The 16,211-nt window shown below is 35.9% G+C and overlaps 1 protein-coding gene across 1 annotated transcript in view; it reads right to left on the bottom strand.

Annotated features, from left to right (window-relative positions):
• Window positions 1–425: 425 nt before the first annotated feature.
• The window catches only part of LOC149796710 (uncharacterized), a 79,643-nt gene continuing 63,857 nt past the window's right edge, over window positions 426–16,211 (bottom strand). Inside the window, exons 14-16 of the mRNA XM_089961340.1 lie at window positions 5,319–5,407; window positions 4,777–4,918; window positions 426–1,558 (exon numbers count right to left, since the gene is read on the bottom strand). Coding sequence (XP_089817466.1) covers window positions 1,290–1,558; window positions 4,777–4,918; window positions 5,319–5,407 — 500 coding nt within the window. The 3' untranslated portion in view covers window positions 426–1,289. The remainder of the gene's footprint in view (window positions 1,559–4,776; window positions 4,919–5,318; window positions 5,408–16,211) is intronic.

Here is a 16,211-nt window from a genome sequence, read left to right as displayed (position 1 = left end):
TAATAGGAACGTAAGAGCCCACGTAGCATTATTTCACTTCACACGAAGGTAGCATTGTTCAACAATTGACCATTTCTGAAATTTGCTAGCTCTGTCCAGAATCATACAAGCAGATTATCCTGCATTTTTGTTCTTTCCTTGTCTATCTGCATATATTGATATATAGATAGATAGAACGAAAGAAAGAAAGTATGTATGGGTATATATATATATATATATATATATATATATATATATATATATATATATATATATATATATATATATAGATACATAGTTAGAAAGAAAGAAAGAAAGAGAGAAAGAAAGAAAGTAAAAAAGAAAGAAAGAAAGAAAACAACCGGAAACATCAATATTCCCAAAATATTAACGCATAACGACAGTTCCATTAGAACGTGTAACTTGTAACAACGGCGTACACGAGATACATACCTAATTTTTGCAGTTTTATTCGCACACCTTGACACGAACCTTTCTTAAAAATATGTTTTTATGTTTTGACTTCCGAAAAAACATTACTGTTAAAAATAACATTGTGAGGGATTTTGATATTATAATATGTATAGTTTCTTCACATGTCAGTTGGATATAGTAAAACCGAAATATGAGCAGATTACGCTTAAAGTAATGTTTGCCTGTCTGTCTGTATGTCTCCCTTGTGTGCAACGTCATCTAAATCAGGTACAAAATTTAATCTATCACCCAGTCCTACACCCATAAGATTAAGTAAATAATACATTATATTGTTGACTATCATTACTGAGGCACAATATGGATAATATATAAGTATTCAGAGTCGATTCAATTTGTCACACGCTAAAAATGTTGCTTTTGGAACCTCAATCCACTGGACGTCTATACAAAGCTATCCTCACATTTATCCTACGTTTTCACAAGCGCGAGCGTATACATTTATCACTTATAATAATCCCACATCTGAAAATATTTGTTTACTTTATGCACGCAAGTTACCGACACCTTATTCGCATAATATAAGCCAACATGTTTTACCTCGCAATATACAATACACGTATAATGCTATCCAGCTACAAAGTAATGGCCAAATAAAGGTCACACGGAAAATGTCTTCTGTGTGCCTTTGAGGTATCCGTGGACATTAATTGCTAGCCAGCGCACGAAGCAGACGAATACACGAAAACGTACAATATGTGTCACAAGACTGCAATCCCACCTTCGTTGCCATCGGATGAAATGCAAGTACACCTTGAACATAATACATACACTGAACTGTTAAAGTCGCTAATGCTTCTAAGACGAAAAACATCCTGTCATGTGACTGTGCAGTAAATTATGAAGATAAATAATGCTGTGTATGGTAGCTCGTAATAATGGTAACGTGCAACTGAGTTCCGAATGGTACTCTCCCTTGAATTGCTTCCCTCTCCCCTGTACACCGTGGCGTCTGGGTTTTCAGGTACGACGTACTCTGGCTCGCCTTCTGGAGGCAGATTTGTCGTATACGTTATCCGTTTGCTCTCTGTTGTCCATGTCACTGACTTTATCGTGGGGGCCTCTTTACAGTATTTTGTCTTCTGGCCTGCAGGTAGATAAATATATTAGTTTTTAAGCCAGTTTTGTATTCGTTGCAAACACTATAATACTCATCAATAGTGAATACTTATCATCAGGAATTATTACCAGTTTTGCATCGGAATTACTTGAGTCAATTTAGGCCAATTTCCACGTGCGAAAGGCTTCGAAAATGCATAATTTCCAAACTAAGAGAAAAAGTACTGTTGCATAAAATACTTTTAAATGCCGCCTCGGATGCGAGAGGTCGCGGGTTCAAACCCCTGTTGAGCCATACCAAACGACTTGCAAAAGTTTTACTAGCTACTGCCTCGCGTTGCGTTCAGAATTAAGAGAAGACTGGTCGGCTTGGTGTTAGGATAATGTGACTGGGTGGGACATGATGCTACATGTCTCCAGCATGATGCCACAGTGCTAGACGTCACTATAAACTGACACACACACACACACACACACACACACACACACACACAAGCACACATACATACTTTTAAGTGTTGTGAATCGATTGTGCCGTCGTTATTAACAACACGATTAAGAACACGATTGAAACGTCGCATTGACATCATTCAAGTGTGTTTCCCATTTATGTTAAGCTAGTCAAAAATAAATATATTGCATACAATCCTCCAAGGTGAAGAGTTACTTAATGCAACAAGCAGCTAAGTTAAATTTGATACTTATCTGTCAAGTCTCACCTTGGACCTGTTTCAAACATTTTATAAAAGAGTAAGAAATATATCTCTTCAAATCCATAATCAGCAATTAAGCAGAAATTCCTCAAATCATAATTTTAATTCTAACCAACATGCTAATGTAAGACTCTTTAGCGTTTCTTATTGGTCGAGTGTCTGATTGGTCGAGTGTCTGATTGGTCGAGTGTCTGATTGGTCAAACGTTAAAATTGTTGCGGTAAAATGTACGACATGCTGCAGTGTCAAAATAAGTTTCATGTGCGTGAAACTATTATGCCCTCTTCTTCTAGTAACATTTACACCCTGATACGGGACACCTTTATTATAACCCCAATGTGACCACAAATGTAGTGTTACCAATACTAGTTCCACTTGCAAGGTATAACCGATGTTCTGTACTTAATCTTTTAATTGGTCCATTGGCTATATAATCACTGCGACCTTGAAAGAGCAATTAATAAAGTGCTACGCGTTGTGGCACATTGGGATCTCACTGTAATCATTTTTAGTTCTGAAAAAGATTTTAAATGCAAACTGTATAATGCTTATACATTTTATGCAGCCTCTGTGATGGACGAAGGGAGCATACCATTCTGCTGTTGTCAGTACATCTGTACTGATGTAGATCTGAAGTCCATAGTTCGGGCCCGACTTTCTATAAACACGATATCACAGGCATTCAAATTCTATCAGCTTTTAAACAGTCATTATAAGTAAACAATTAGAATATATATGCAGACCAATACAGCATATTTGAAAAATATCTTTTTTAACATTCTTTTCTCTAAGTTAATCAAACATTGTTTGCGTGCTTGGGCACAAACTACTTGAGGCAGACAGATGAAACGTGGCAGGACTATTTGCATTTAGATCTATAAAAAAAAAACCCTGTATAGATTTTAATGCAGTTATTCGTTTCCTATATAAATTGCTTACACATTTTCTGATTTGTGAGACCTTGGTAATCGTGACTGAAGAGATTTCTTTATAGCAATAGTTGACCAAAAAAATACCTGATGCAGATGACCTGATAGGATTTCATTTAACGTTCGTTTTTGTTATGAGCATTACCCAGCCACGTGACATGTTTGATAACGAATATGCTTATAGTGTGGAAACATGCAGATTTATTTGTATTTTTACTCAGGATTATTACACGTAGCTATGTCTTTATACATCCAGGTATGTAGCAATTTTCAATTGTTCCCTCCAAAGATCTTTTGAAAGGCAAGGCTAGTGCTAACCAGATATCATTATTGACGGCCATCACCAACCCTGACTTAAGACAAAGAACCGAATTCATCAATGTCGCCATTCTATTTCAGAAGTGTGATAGATCATTACAGTTGACACAACTACATTATATTTGTATTTGTGTCCAGTGGCTTGGTAAATGAGAGTTTTAAAAAATCAAACTCTAATGGACAAGTCATGGGCGCCCACACATAGGGACAAGAGGGTGGCACACGACCCCTTTCCCGCCCCGATTTCATTCTTAACAAGTTTCGTCCTACATACATATAAATTAATAGCTAATAATTGCATGTCCCCCCCCCAAAAAAAAAAAAGAAAAAAAAAAAAAAGAAAATAACAAAAAAAATTAATAATTATGCCGGAGCCAATGGGATAAATGGAGAGAAAGTCAAACAAATGGAGTGAAAGTCATATTATGCATTTTGCCTTTTTATATTATATTCTAATATTTAACTTTATATACTAAGCGGTTGAAATGTTTGAATTAAATTTATTATATATATATGTACTAATGGCAAGGAATTCATCCTGCCGACATCATATTCATAATTCATTGTGTCGTGCATTATTGATTACTTTGATTAAATTACTTACGTTCTGACAAGAGAACTTTTCAGATTGTTCCCTAACAGTGAAATGTAAAAGACTTTCTGCAGATTAATGGAGGAACAAATGCAATTCTGAAAAATTTATTTTTCATTTTCAGAATTATTGCCTGTGGTCAGAATGACGCGAAACAATACAGTGTGGCTATACCCACACTTGTGCGGATATCTTAAGATGCTTCATGCTCGGCTTTTTTAAATGTATTCCCATGCTTTACGTGTGTGTGTCCGTATGTGTGTATGCATGTGTGTGTGTGTGTGTTTGTGTGTGTGTGTGTTGGAGGGGAGGCAGAACTAAACGTAGAATGCCGCCCCTACCCTCGAGTCAGTCAGCATCTGGATCCGTCACTGATACCGTCAAAAATGTTGACACCACTGTGACGTCAAGCCTTTCTTGTAAGGTATTGTCAGTAATAAATACATTACTAACAGTTTAAGAAAAATGATTTTGAAAGTGTTAAAATGAGATAACAGTTTTATATCTGAGTACGTCAATGCCAATTTTACTGTCCTAAATAAGCGTTTTACTGCCACGTTCATGTGTCGACTCTAAAACAAAAACAATGAAAACTCCGGCAAACATGGCTAAAAATAAAATTTTTAAATAAAAAAATATATAATAAAAATTTTAGATTTCTCAGTGATCTTCAGAGATAGAAAATTTCACTGACCATCATTCAGGTACATCAGGGCCTCTGGGGAGCGGTCAAATAAACATGCCGACTCGGCAAATGTGGAACACTGAGGGCTACTCAGTTTATACATGGCGCGGTATTTCCACGTTGAGTTGGTACAAAGAAAACTCGTGATAATCTGTGACAAAATAGATCAGCAACAAGAAAAGATAAATAGAAGTAAACATGTCCATAGTTTCCTTAATACATTTAATGGCAGTTTCTGCAGAAACATAATCGCACTTTTTTTCCAAAACGAATTTACCATATGAAGCAGATAACTTCAAGTATAAGATAAATATATACATACATTGTTGTCGTCTGGTAAAATATATAATAAAACAAAAGGTTTTGCACATTTATATCATTCTATAATATTATATAAATCTGCATTTATTTAAGAAATTACTCGTTTTAGAATTTAATGTACACAAAACATGCTTCTTCTCTGTGAGTCGTTCCAACGGAAAAGGCTTATGAAAAGCGTTTCTTTGCATGGAATTCAGAATACCTTTTAACATTAAAAGAAAAAATCCTACCCAACAGTTGTAAACTCCTGCAATCGTTTCCTTGGTAATTAGATACTTCTCCAGAAGATTGTCTTGAATTACGGCAAGACATTGGTACACTGTAATAGAACTTATATCAATTAGTGGGTAAACTGTCAAAAGTTACATTAACACTAGTATTATTAGGGGTTTGGGATTTCTGGTACTGATATAGGTCCCAGACTTTTATACTCTATGAATGTATACTTCCGACACACCCGGATGTATAGGTATGGCTAAAATTTAGGAAGAAAGATACAACGCTGACCCTAGCGTAAACGTTTTTCTTTTGGGAAGCGAATTCAGCTGAAGTAAAAAGTATATAACTATTATTAATTTTAGACGAATATCAATAATAATTTTTGGGAAGAAAAATGACCCCATTGCTTGATCGCGTAAGCGATTTTTCAAAGCACACTCTGATGGCAGTTAGACCAATACAATATTATTATTGTGACTACACAACATGTGTCCAGATACGTTTTCTTTGTTACTAATATACCACTGGAAGAATAGCATAATTGATCGCCACTATAGGGTATAAATATATTCTGTTAAAATACTAATATTAGTTTCTTTGTAAGGATATATATATATATATATATATATATATATATATATATATATATATATATATATATATATATATATATATACGAGTCCACTTTTGATGACATTGTAGAAAGGCATGTTGATTTCACTAAAGACATCTTAAATGTGAAATAATACTTGAGATTTAAAAAATTTCAAAAACATGGGGAATTTATATTGCAAATAACAAAGTCTTCTGAAATATTTTAGCCAAAATTCATATATCCCAGACGAGCCCCAATTTTCTGTCACGAATCAAGGCTCTTACAAAGAGTAACAGAACAGATTGAAGACAACAACCTCTGTAAAATTTAACAAATAATGTATTTCCCTAGAATTTAAACTGAAAAATAAAAAATAGCTTACTGTTTTACAAATCTAATCCAAAAATAATCCAAGATTTAAAAAGAGTCCTAGTAATAAAAAGCCCTGAAAGCAACTGAGTTCGAATCCCGATGAAGTCTAAAATGAAAGACGATGACGTCTGTTGTAACCTGCGAAGTGCTGTTATGTCAACAGTGTCTTGTTGAATCACAGAAAATGTTCCAGCTTTGAATTTTGCATAAATTTCAGTGAGTGTCTTTGTCCAAGAATTTTGTAGGAACACTTAGGTATTTCCAGGAATAAGAATCACTTGAAATTCGAGAAAGTAAAATCGCAACTCAAACAGGTCTCAGCATATGCTCGGAGCCCGATTGACTATTCTTTATCATAACATCAGTTATAAGACGAACTACAACGCAAAACAGATTCCCGGATGGGGGGTCAAGAATTCATCCTTCATAAGGAACAGAAGTTTTTTACATGATAATTATCACTTCGTCCAGGTATGGCCTTTATATAACTTAATAATTCTTACTCTGAGAAGAAAATTAAAAACGAGTTGTTTAAAATAAATTTAAAAAAGGGTTGTTAACCACAATTATTACTGGTTCTCAATCAAGGTCAGAAACTAGATACAATGTTTCTATAATTAGGTGTTTATAAATAACAATGAGATCGAACAGAATTGAACTGATTTCTGGACAATGTCAAATCCAGTAAAGATAGTTACATTACAATAGCATGTAATGGAATAAAATAATTTAAAGCTAACAAACTAACAATTAAATTAAAACAATAATACACAACATTTCCCCATAAAGGAAAACGAAAGATTAATTTATGAAGCTTTCTTTTTACTATAGGTCAATTACACATGTGGCTTATAAAAATAACGTAATAAGAAACCTCTTGAATAATGCAAAGTATCCATGAAATAATATATTTCTATACACGTGAAAGTGGATCTGCTATTGAATCATCTTTTCCCTTGGTATGCCTGATGTCAATATTATATTCCTGTAACAACAATTTATACCATTATAATCTCTGATTTTCATTTTTTCATACTGCCGGTGAAAGTAGGGGAGTAGTGATCACTAAACACAACAATCGGAGACGGAGATGAACTAATATAAAACCTTATGAATAATACAAAGTATCCATGAAATAATATATTTCTATATACGTGAAAGTGGATCTGCTATTGAATCATCTTTTCCCTTGATATGCCTGATGTCATTATTATATTCCTGTAACAACAAACTCTACCATTATAATCTCTTGCCGGTGAAAGTAGGGGAGTAGGGATCACTAAACACAACAATCGGAGACGGAGATGAACTAATGTAAATTTCAAAATGTTCTAATGCCAATATTAAAGCCAAACAGTCCTTCTAGATCGTATAATAATTTCTCTGGTGCTTATTTAATTTTTTAGAAAAATAGCACACTGGATGATCAACACAATTGTTTTCTTCTTGAATTAATACTCACCAACCCCAACATTTTTTTTTGCATCGATATACAGTTTTATACAGTTTAAATGATTGACTGACAATTGGAGCTGTGAAAACTGGTGCACTCTTAAGTAAAGCATTTAACGTATCAAAACCCTCCTGACAATTTTCAGTCCAAGAAAACTTGGTTTTATTGCTCAATAAATTTGTCAGCGGTCGAGCAATTATGGAAAAATCGGAACACAATTACCGACTGTATCCAGACACACCTAAAAATCGCATCAGTACTTTTTACTAACGGGCACAGAGAATTCAGAGATAGCCTTGACCTTATCATCTATAGGTTTAACTTGTGGATGTCCCAAGATATGTCCTAGAAATGTTACACGAGCACGGTAAAACTTGCTTTTGTATAAATTAATTGTCAAACGTACGTCATTTAGTCTGACCAATGCATTTCCGAATTATTGCTAAATGTTATTTCCATGTGTTGTTGTAGATGATGAAAGCATCACACTTATCTTGAACAGAGGTAATCATGTTCATTAGACGTTGAAATGTACTTGGCAAACCTTTCATCCCAAACGGCATCACTTTATCTTGATAAAGTTCATCTGGAGTCACGAATGCAGACATTTTCTTTGCTCCTTCCGACAGCTGAAGCTGCCAAAATCCTTTAAGAAAGTCAAATTTGGTGACACACTTTCCATTTCCAATTTTATCAATGCAGTCATCGATTTTAGGTAATAGAGATGAACAAGTATGCATTGGTGAATTCCAGACACTTTCACTGGGCTCTATAAAATCATTCTCCAACAAATACTGAATTTCTTTTTTCAAGTATTCCTGTTTGAGAGCGTTCATCCTGTACGGTGTTTTTTCATAGGTTTGGATTTTACATTTTCAATCTCATGATATGTTTCGTTTGTTCTTGTAGGGACATCTGGAAATAAGAGCTCATTTTCAAATAATAAATGTTTAAGTTCATTTCTTTCTTGTTGTTGCAAATGTGAAAGTTTATTAATATTATTATTCATAATGTCTGAATTCCGAAACTTTGTTACTCCAAAATCAGTAGAGTCCGATTTCATCCCGTTGCTTATATCCTCACTGAGTGGGACAGGTACAACTAAATTAACTGCATGATTAACCTGGCTATCTCTCCCAATATACTGGTCCTCCTTTAATGTTATTTTTACCTCCCAGGAGTATTATTATTATAATGTAACTTTGTAAGGACCGTAACACCTAATCTGAAGAAAAATTTTAAGAATGAGCAGGAGAGACAACTCTATTACCAGACTAAAAATGTCTCTCCATTGCAGTTCCGTCGAACCAAAATTTCATTTTTGACTTGAATTGCCGGATGCCCAATCCAGCCATAAGTGGCTGGAACATTCCAGACCTATAATTTGACCCTTGATCAGATTGGACAGATTTGGGAAGGCCAAATTGGACAAAAAGCTATATCACAGCTTTTATTATTGTTTCAGATTTAATATTCCTCAAAGAAATTGCATCTGGGAACCTTGCTGATGCACACATTATGGTCAACAAGTATTGGTAACCTGACTTGGTCTTAGGGACCAACACAATATACTATTATTCCGCTAAATGGTTTCATCAAATGCAGAAATAGGTTGCAGATGAGCCTTAGGTATCTTCTGATTTGGTTTTCATATCATTGGACAAGTATGATACTATCAGTAGTATTTACAAACATCACTTTTGGGTCTTGGCCAAAAGAAAAGATTTAAGATCTTGTGATGAGTGTTATTAATCACTAACTATTCAATGTCGTAATCAGTATGGCTTTATATGAACGTAAGCTCAGGCCCAAATAACGCACAAGCGCCGGAAATGTAAATATTCCATTGCTATATATCTTTGACTGTATGGCAGCTGTACCAGTAGACATAATTAATGGTTAAAAGCGTATGTGTTGCAACTGAATACGGCCAGCCCGTCAAGCAGTTATACTTCGTAGTTGCATTATTCATTGAAGGACTGTGATATTTCCACAATGTTACCGACGCGAGAAAATAATCGAAGCGGAAAACAACTTCAAAATGGTATCATTAAGAGAACCGCGCTGCTTATGAAATATAAAAGCGTGTGATTGGAGATAGATGCTCTATGCGGACACACTACCGCGATCACCGATGATAATGTATTGCTGGAATTGTGACCACACCAACCATTATAGGCAGACCAATCGGAGTTTATGAACAATACTAGCGTCTCTGACGGTACTGATAAAATGATTTCATTACGGCTGCATTCACCAAAACGTGGTTTTTTTTTGTTGGGTGGACTTTATCCGGCAGCACATATTAGTCTCAGCACGATCAATGAACTCTACTCGATGGCTATTGAGGATAAAGCTATTAGCATGACTCAGTTCGAAATGGTTCTGGTGGAAATGTACAAATAATCGGCGATATCGTGCACAGAATGGGAACCGAGGCTTTAGTAACCCAAAAGAGGAGCTTGATTTACAGTGAAACTCGAGTGTATACTCATCTGCCCAGTCGTGTATTATCCTAAGTGCAAGCATAATTTTCATTGCAAATCATTTACCTGACCAAATGGTAAAGTAAATGTACTTCAAAGAAATTCATGATTGTTTTGTTTGTATTTTTGAAAAAGTGCTGGTTATAAGAATGTAAGTTAGCCGCATTTGCTACTCAGAATGGTTAATCCTGCCGTTAGAATAATTTTTACTACCTAAATCTTAACTATACCGTATACAATCTTGTGTAACAGAATGGTACAGTCACGGTGTATAGAAGCCGTTGATCTATATCAGTAATGAAAATTCAAGACCCCCATAATGATACTACTATACTGAATAAAGGTGACAATACACTGCTATCGTCAAAGTTAAAGCCATAATCAAGGCAAACATTTTAATTACATAATTGATTTTCGGTGAGCTAGAAAAACAAACATTTATTAAAACCTCGTCTGCTAATCCTAAAAAAAACATTCATTTTATTGAACACTGCAAGAAAAGCATTATAAGTAATGCAATTTAAACATGGATTTTAAAATTATTTTGTACAAACATTTTGTAACTACTGCAATACATGCTAATTAGCTCCACTTGTATCTAGGATATATCATTTTACTGATCGTCTTCTACCTCTCAAAATTGAAGCGAATGCCCGCCCACCAAATAATGCAGTTTCTTTTTCTTTAAATAAGTTATGTTTCGAGAAAAAATAATGGCATTTTACAAAGGAATTTATTATATGATTAAAATTTTGTGACAATTAGTCAACTTAAAATTGCAAATGTTATGCAGTACAACCAAAATTGGTACTCCTCCGTCTCTTGGCATACTAATAGACCTACCAACTAATGCGATCAACTGGGTTCCTGAAACACTACTTGACCTACCACCATAGGCTATCCACTGGGCAGTTGGACTATGACTCATACACCTGCAGCAGAAACATGGGAGCAGCAGGGAAGTCGTACAGACCAGGTGGCTCAGATAAATTTAAGCCTCCCACACAAACTTTATCCGTAGAAGCCTCAGAAAGCAGAAATAACGCCTCCTGCGCAAATTAATCCGCAAAATTTCAACCCAAAGTGCATTTTCAGACATAAAAAAAAGGCAGCTTTTTTGGGGGGGGGGTATTGTAAAATTTGTGTGTGCCATAATGAATTATGGTGGGTTGCAATTTTATGAGTAAATTTGATCAAGACCGATTCGATACCTACTACGTGGATCATGAAGATTAATCGTGACAAAACCGTGCGGTGTCGCCTGAGCGTGACTGAAGAAATTTTTAAATTTATTTATATCCATGTCGCCGTTACACCAAGTTTGATGAATATTCCTCAGCGTGTGAGTATCAACGCCATTGAAAACTGATAAAATATTACAATTGTCTCTAATAACCTTCGGAATTTGCGTATATCGCTGCGTCACGTAAATCACATCGGTGTTCTTATGTCGGCCACGCGAGAATATCCTAGCTGGGTTAGTTTGTTTATCCAGCATTACATCATCAAAAACAACAAGATTATTAGCATCACCATCTAAACTTTCCACTGATGGAGTTTCATTGATATCCGTTATAAATTCTATTGTGCCATCCTCAGTATTATCGCTAAATTCCTTTAGTACTTTATAACATCGCTGATCGTCAACAGACGGCGCAACCAAATACAATTTGTCCCATTTTAACCATCGCATTATCAAATTCAACAACAATTGCGTTTTTCCAGATCCCGACGGTCCAATGATTATCATTCTAATCGAATTTGGTAATGCCTCGATATGTTTTACTTGCTCGCGTTTTTTTGTGGCTGAAAAATCAATTACATTCATGTTATTAGAATATTATGGATTCATATTGTGTTAAGTGTCGCACTCGAACTGCTACGATAAATCCAATCGAAGTCGTTACACGCAACAACAGAAATGCAATCAAGGGAGAATGTGAAGTTTGCAAGACAATTAAGTTTAGATTTGTAAAAAAAAAAGTAGAACCGGAGGAGACATCGCAACCTCCTTAACAAATCTGCCTGGAGCTCCTTGGGCGAAATATCCCGGAGAGAAACATTTACCAGGATATAATTACTGCGGACCTGGTACAAGGCTAGATATAAGACTTAACGATAATAATCAACCAAATCCTGGCGAAGATCCAGTAAACGCTATCGATAACGCGTGCTATTATCACGATCTTGCATATCGCAGCGGAGATTTACAACAAAGACACCTCGCTGATATTAAATTAATTCACGCAATAGATGCTGTTCCTGATAAAAATTTCAAAGAGAAATTGGCAACTTGGTTGATAAAAGGAGCAATGAAAGGTAAATTAGTTCTCGGTGCTGGTAAATTATAATGGAGCAGATATATTATTCTCCGCGAGGTTTTTGGCGAGGAAAATCAGCAATTGCCAAACTTGCCAAGGCAGCAAAAGTAAAGCAATCTGTCGCTGAATCGTGGCTATCGAGACAAGCAGTTTGGCAAATTTATCTTCCTCCGCCTAAGAAAATATCATATGCGAGTTTCTCTGTCAGCGTCCCTAATGAAGTCCATCAGGCTGATCTTATGTTTCTTCCTTACGATACCGTTGACGGAGTCACATACAAATACGTGCTAACTATTGTTGATATTGCCAGTAGGTATAAAGAAGCAGAACCATTATCGAATAAAACAGCAACGGAAATAGCAAAAGCATTTGAGAAAATTTATTCACGATCTCCATTAACATGGCCGAAGCTTCTCCAGGTTGATCCAGGTCGAGAATTTCTTGGCGCGGTTACTTCACTGATGAAAAAGAATAATGTTAAAATCCGTCGCGGTATTGTAGGTGTTCATCACAATCAAGCTATCGTTGAAAGATTCAACAAAACACTAGCAGAAAGATTATTCGGATATCAATACGCGAGAGAATTTATCCAAGATAAACGATCTCACGATTGGGTAACAAGATTACCTCACGTGATTAACGCACTAAATAACGAAGTAACACGAACAATATCAATGAAGCCCGCAACTGCAATTACAAAACCAAATATACCACTAAAGCGAGATTCTACTATTCCACCTGTGCTAGGTAGAGTCACGGTCAGATATTTATATAAGGAGGGGGAAGCCGAGGGAGGAAGAAAAAGAGCAACTGATCCAACTTGGAGTGTTACGACACATAAAATATCAGCCGTAACAAGATCATCAGGAAGACCAGCAATTTATTTCTTAGATTCATTAGCGCCACAACGAGGGTTTACCAAAGAGGAATTACAAATAATACCGAAGGATACTCAATTACCGCCATCGTCGTTAATGTGAAATCTAATTCTACCCAACTGAGATAATTTTCTTACTCGAGACACTGCTAGATAAACTAAATTTGACCAGGAAATTCTATCATCGACGATCCAAACTTGGCCATCTACTGTTAATCCCTGCGATGAATGTATCGTTGCTGCGTATCCAAGTTTCCATGGTGATCTTTCCGCGTTTATTGCATCATTGACAAGATTAATATCAACGAAAATAATATCATTCAAAACTAATATTTTTTCTTCTCCGCATGGCAAAGTAACATTAATATTTTGTTTCCTGGTATCAGCGGGCCTATAACACAACGGTACCTGCAATGTTGGAAATTTCTCACAATGAAGCTTGAATAACATTTCCTGAATAACATCGCGAACAATTTTTCTGCTAGCAACAATCAGATGATCTGGACGCCACAAATTTAGAAAATTATCCATCGGAGTCTCGTCGATTATTTTTCTCATCACATCGCATTGAAACTTATTCGGTTGCAATCGAATTATTTTTTTGAATTCGGTCAGTAAATTATCATTGGATCTATAATCAGCGTCGATTTCTTCATAATAGTCAACGAAGTTTCTAAGCCATTCATGAGGAGATTCGCCATCAATAGGATCGGGCTGACCATGATCTCCGCACATTATCACAGCGGTATTTTTTCCTTCCAGCCAACCCAGGAATGATTTTAACACAACTAAATTTACCGTGCAAATTTCATCAAATATTATAATCTTGTTGATATATTTGTTTCCCATGCGAGCCGAATCCCACAATCCACCGCTGTATTTGAAATAACTGTGATACGTGCCAGAATTAACGCCGCGTTGTCTTATTTCTCGCGCTAATCTGTGAGTTGGAGTCAACACAACCATATCAGAGTTTGAAAATAAATTTATCGCTCTTGTTGTTTTACCACTACCGCCAGGACCGTTTATGTATACAAATTTATTTCGTGAAATCGGATCAAATACGGATGCAGCTGTTGATACTTCATCGCATTTATCTTTATGAAATTTATCGCAATCTTCAACATCGGCGTCTTCACAATAATCTAGAATATCCTCGTTTTTTATTCTCCAAGTTCCCCATGAACCATCAGCGATTAAATTTTCTAATCTGCACTGATATTTTTTATCAATATAAAATGAATCCGTTGCAACCCTTACCGCGATATCAGAAAATTTATTTATCATCGACAGCAAATTAATACTCACATAAGCGAGCATTGATGATCTTAAATGAGTATACTGTGCTGATTCTCCATCAAGATAAGTGATCACTGTACCTAACTTCGCTCCATCAATAATAATATTTTCTCTGTTACAAAATATTCCACGCGATACTGTATCGGCAATAATAAAATCCATCTCGGCATCATTAATAAATAACCTAGCGTGTCGGTGTTTATGATCAACTGATCCTCCTTGAGTAAATTTACCAATTATTTTTCTTCCGATATCTTTCGCATTTTCACAATCCGTCGGCAACCACACCTTGGTCTGCTTTCTATACGATATAATCGCCTCGCTCACCGTCAACGATATTAACATCGACGAATCCAGCATATATCTCAACAATACCGTAGGGACCCATCTTCGCTGAGATAAATGCCGACCAAACCAAATATAACAAATTTTATGCAAATTTTCAGCAAGTTCGAATGAAGTAACATGAGCGAATCCGGTCATGACAAAATCGGGTAACGGTCCGTTAATTGCAACTCTAGTCATCTCGTTGGTGGGATGACCGAATTTAGCAAAGTAATCTGCACAATCGCCATACCCAAGGAAACTTCCAGGATAGCATGCGCTCATATCAACGGAAAGCATATCCTCGAAATAATATTTGGTATTCCATAATCCTCCATGGCCGTATTCGATACAACTAAGTTGAATATCATTGAGAAATTCATTTCTTGTAGGTTTCCACGAATTTCTTTCTCTAGCAGCATGAGCAGCAACAGACGAAATGGTAAAGCAATTTGTCAGTAATCGATCTGGATTTGACGAATACTTCTCCGCGATATTTTTCATCGATTCATGTAATATTTCATCTCGGTAAATATCTCCGCGTGGTAAGATAAATTGATCGTATCTTTCTTCGCTAGAAAATAACCAAATCGATATTGGATCGGACTTGGCTAATAGTTTGATATATCTAAACATTGCATCGGAACTATCTTTGGATTCCACGGGATAAAACTTAACAACACGATCTCGCGGGAATATCATTACCGACTGACTCCACGCATGTGAATTATGATCAACAATTTCGATTGGTGTTCCTCGAGAATTATACGGCGATGAATATAATATTTCTCCCGATAGTGTTTTAACCGTAATAGGAAATTTAAGTTTCTTACTTAACGCAGCAACATCATCGATTGATGCGCCATCAGCAACTGTCTTTGCCCATGAATTAATTTTATTCAATCTCAATTGAGTCAGACCAGATCCGCGACGGGCATTCCTCATATGCTCGATAACTCGCTCAGCTACACAATTTATCATCGGAGATTCCCTCATCGCAGGTAGATTTTTCACATCAGGATTATTATTCAGCCGATAAATTCCATAAACAACAGCACTAGAAGGATACGCCCTAGCATAATAAGGACCATCAATCCCCAATAATAATCCCGGTTTCGAATTTTTATCAAGAACAACATTTTTCTTACCGCCGCGTACCGGATCTCGTTTATCACGA

The sequence above is a fragment of the Sinohyriopsis cumingii genome, chromosome 6, assembly GCF_028554795.1.
Source record: "Sinohyriopsis cumingii isolate HCF-2022 chromosome 6, ASM2855479v2, whole genome shotgun sequence".
In the NCBI taxonomy this organism is placed as follows: Eukaryota; Metazoa; Mollusca; class Bivalvia; order Unionida; family Unionidae; genus Sinohyriopsis; species Sinohyriopsis cumingii.
Note: the sequence above shows the minus strand (reverse complement) of the source record. Positions and strands in the feature narration are given on the sequence as shown.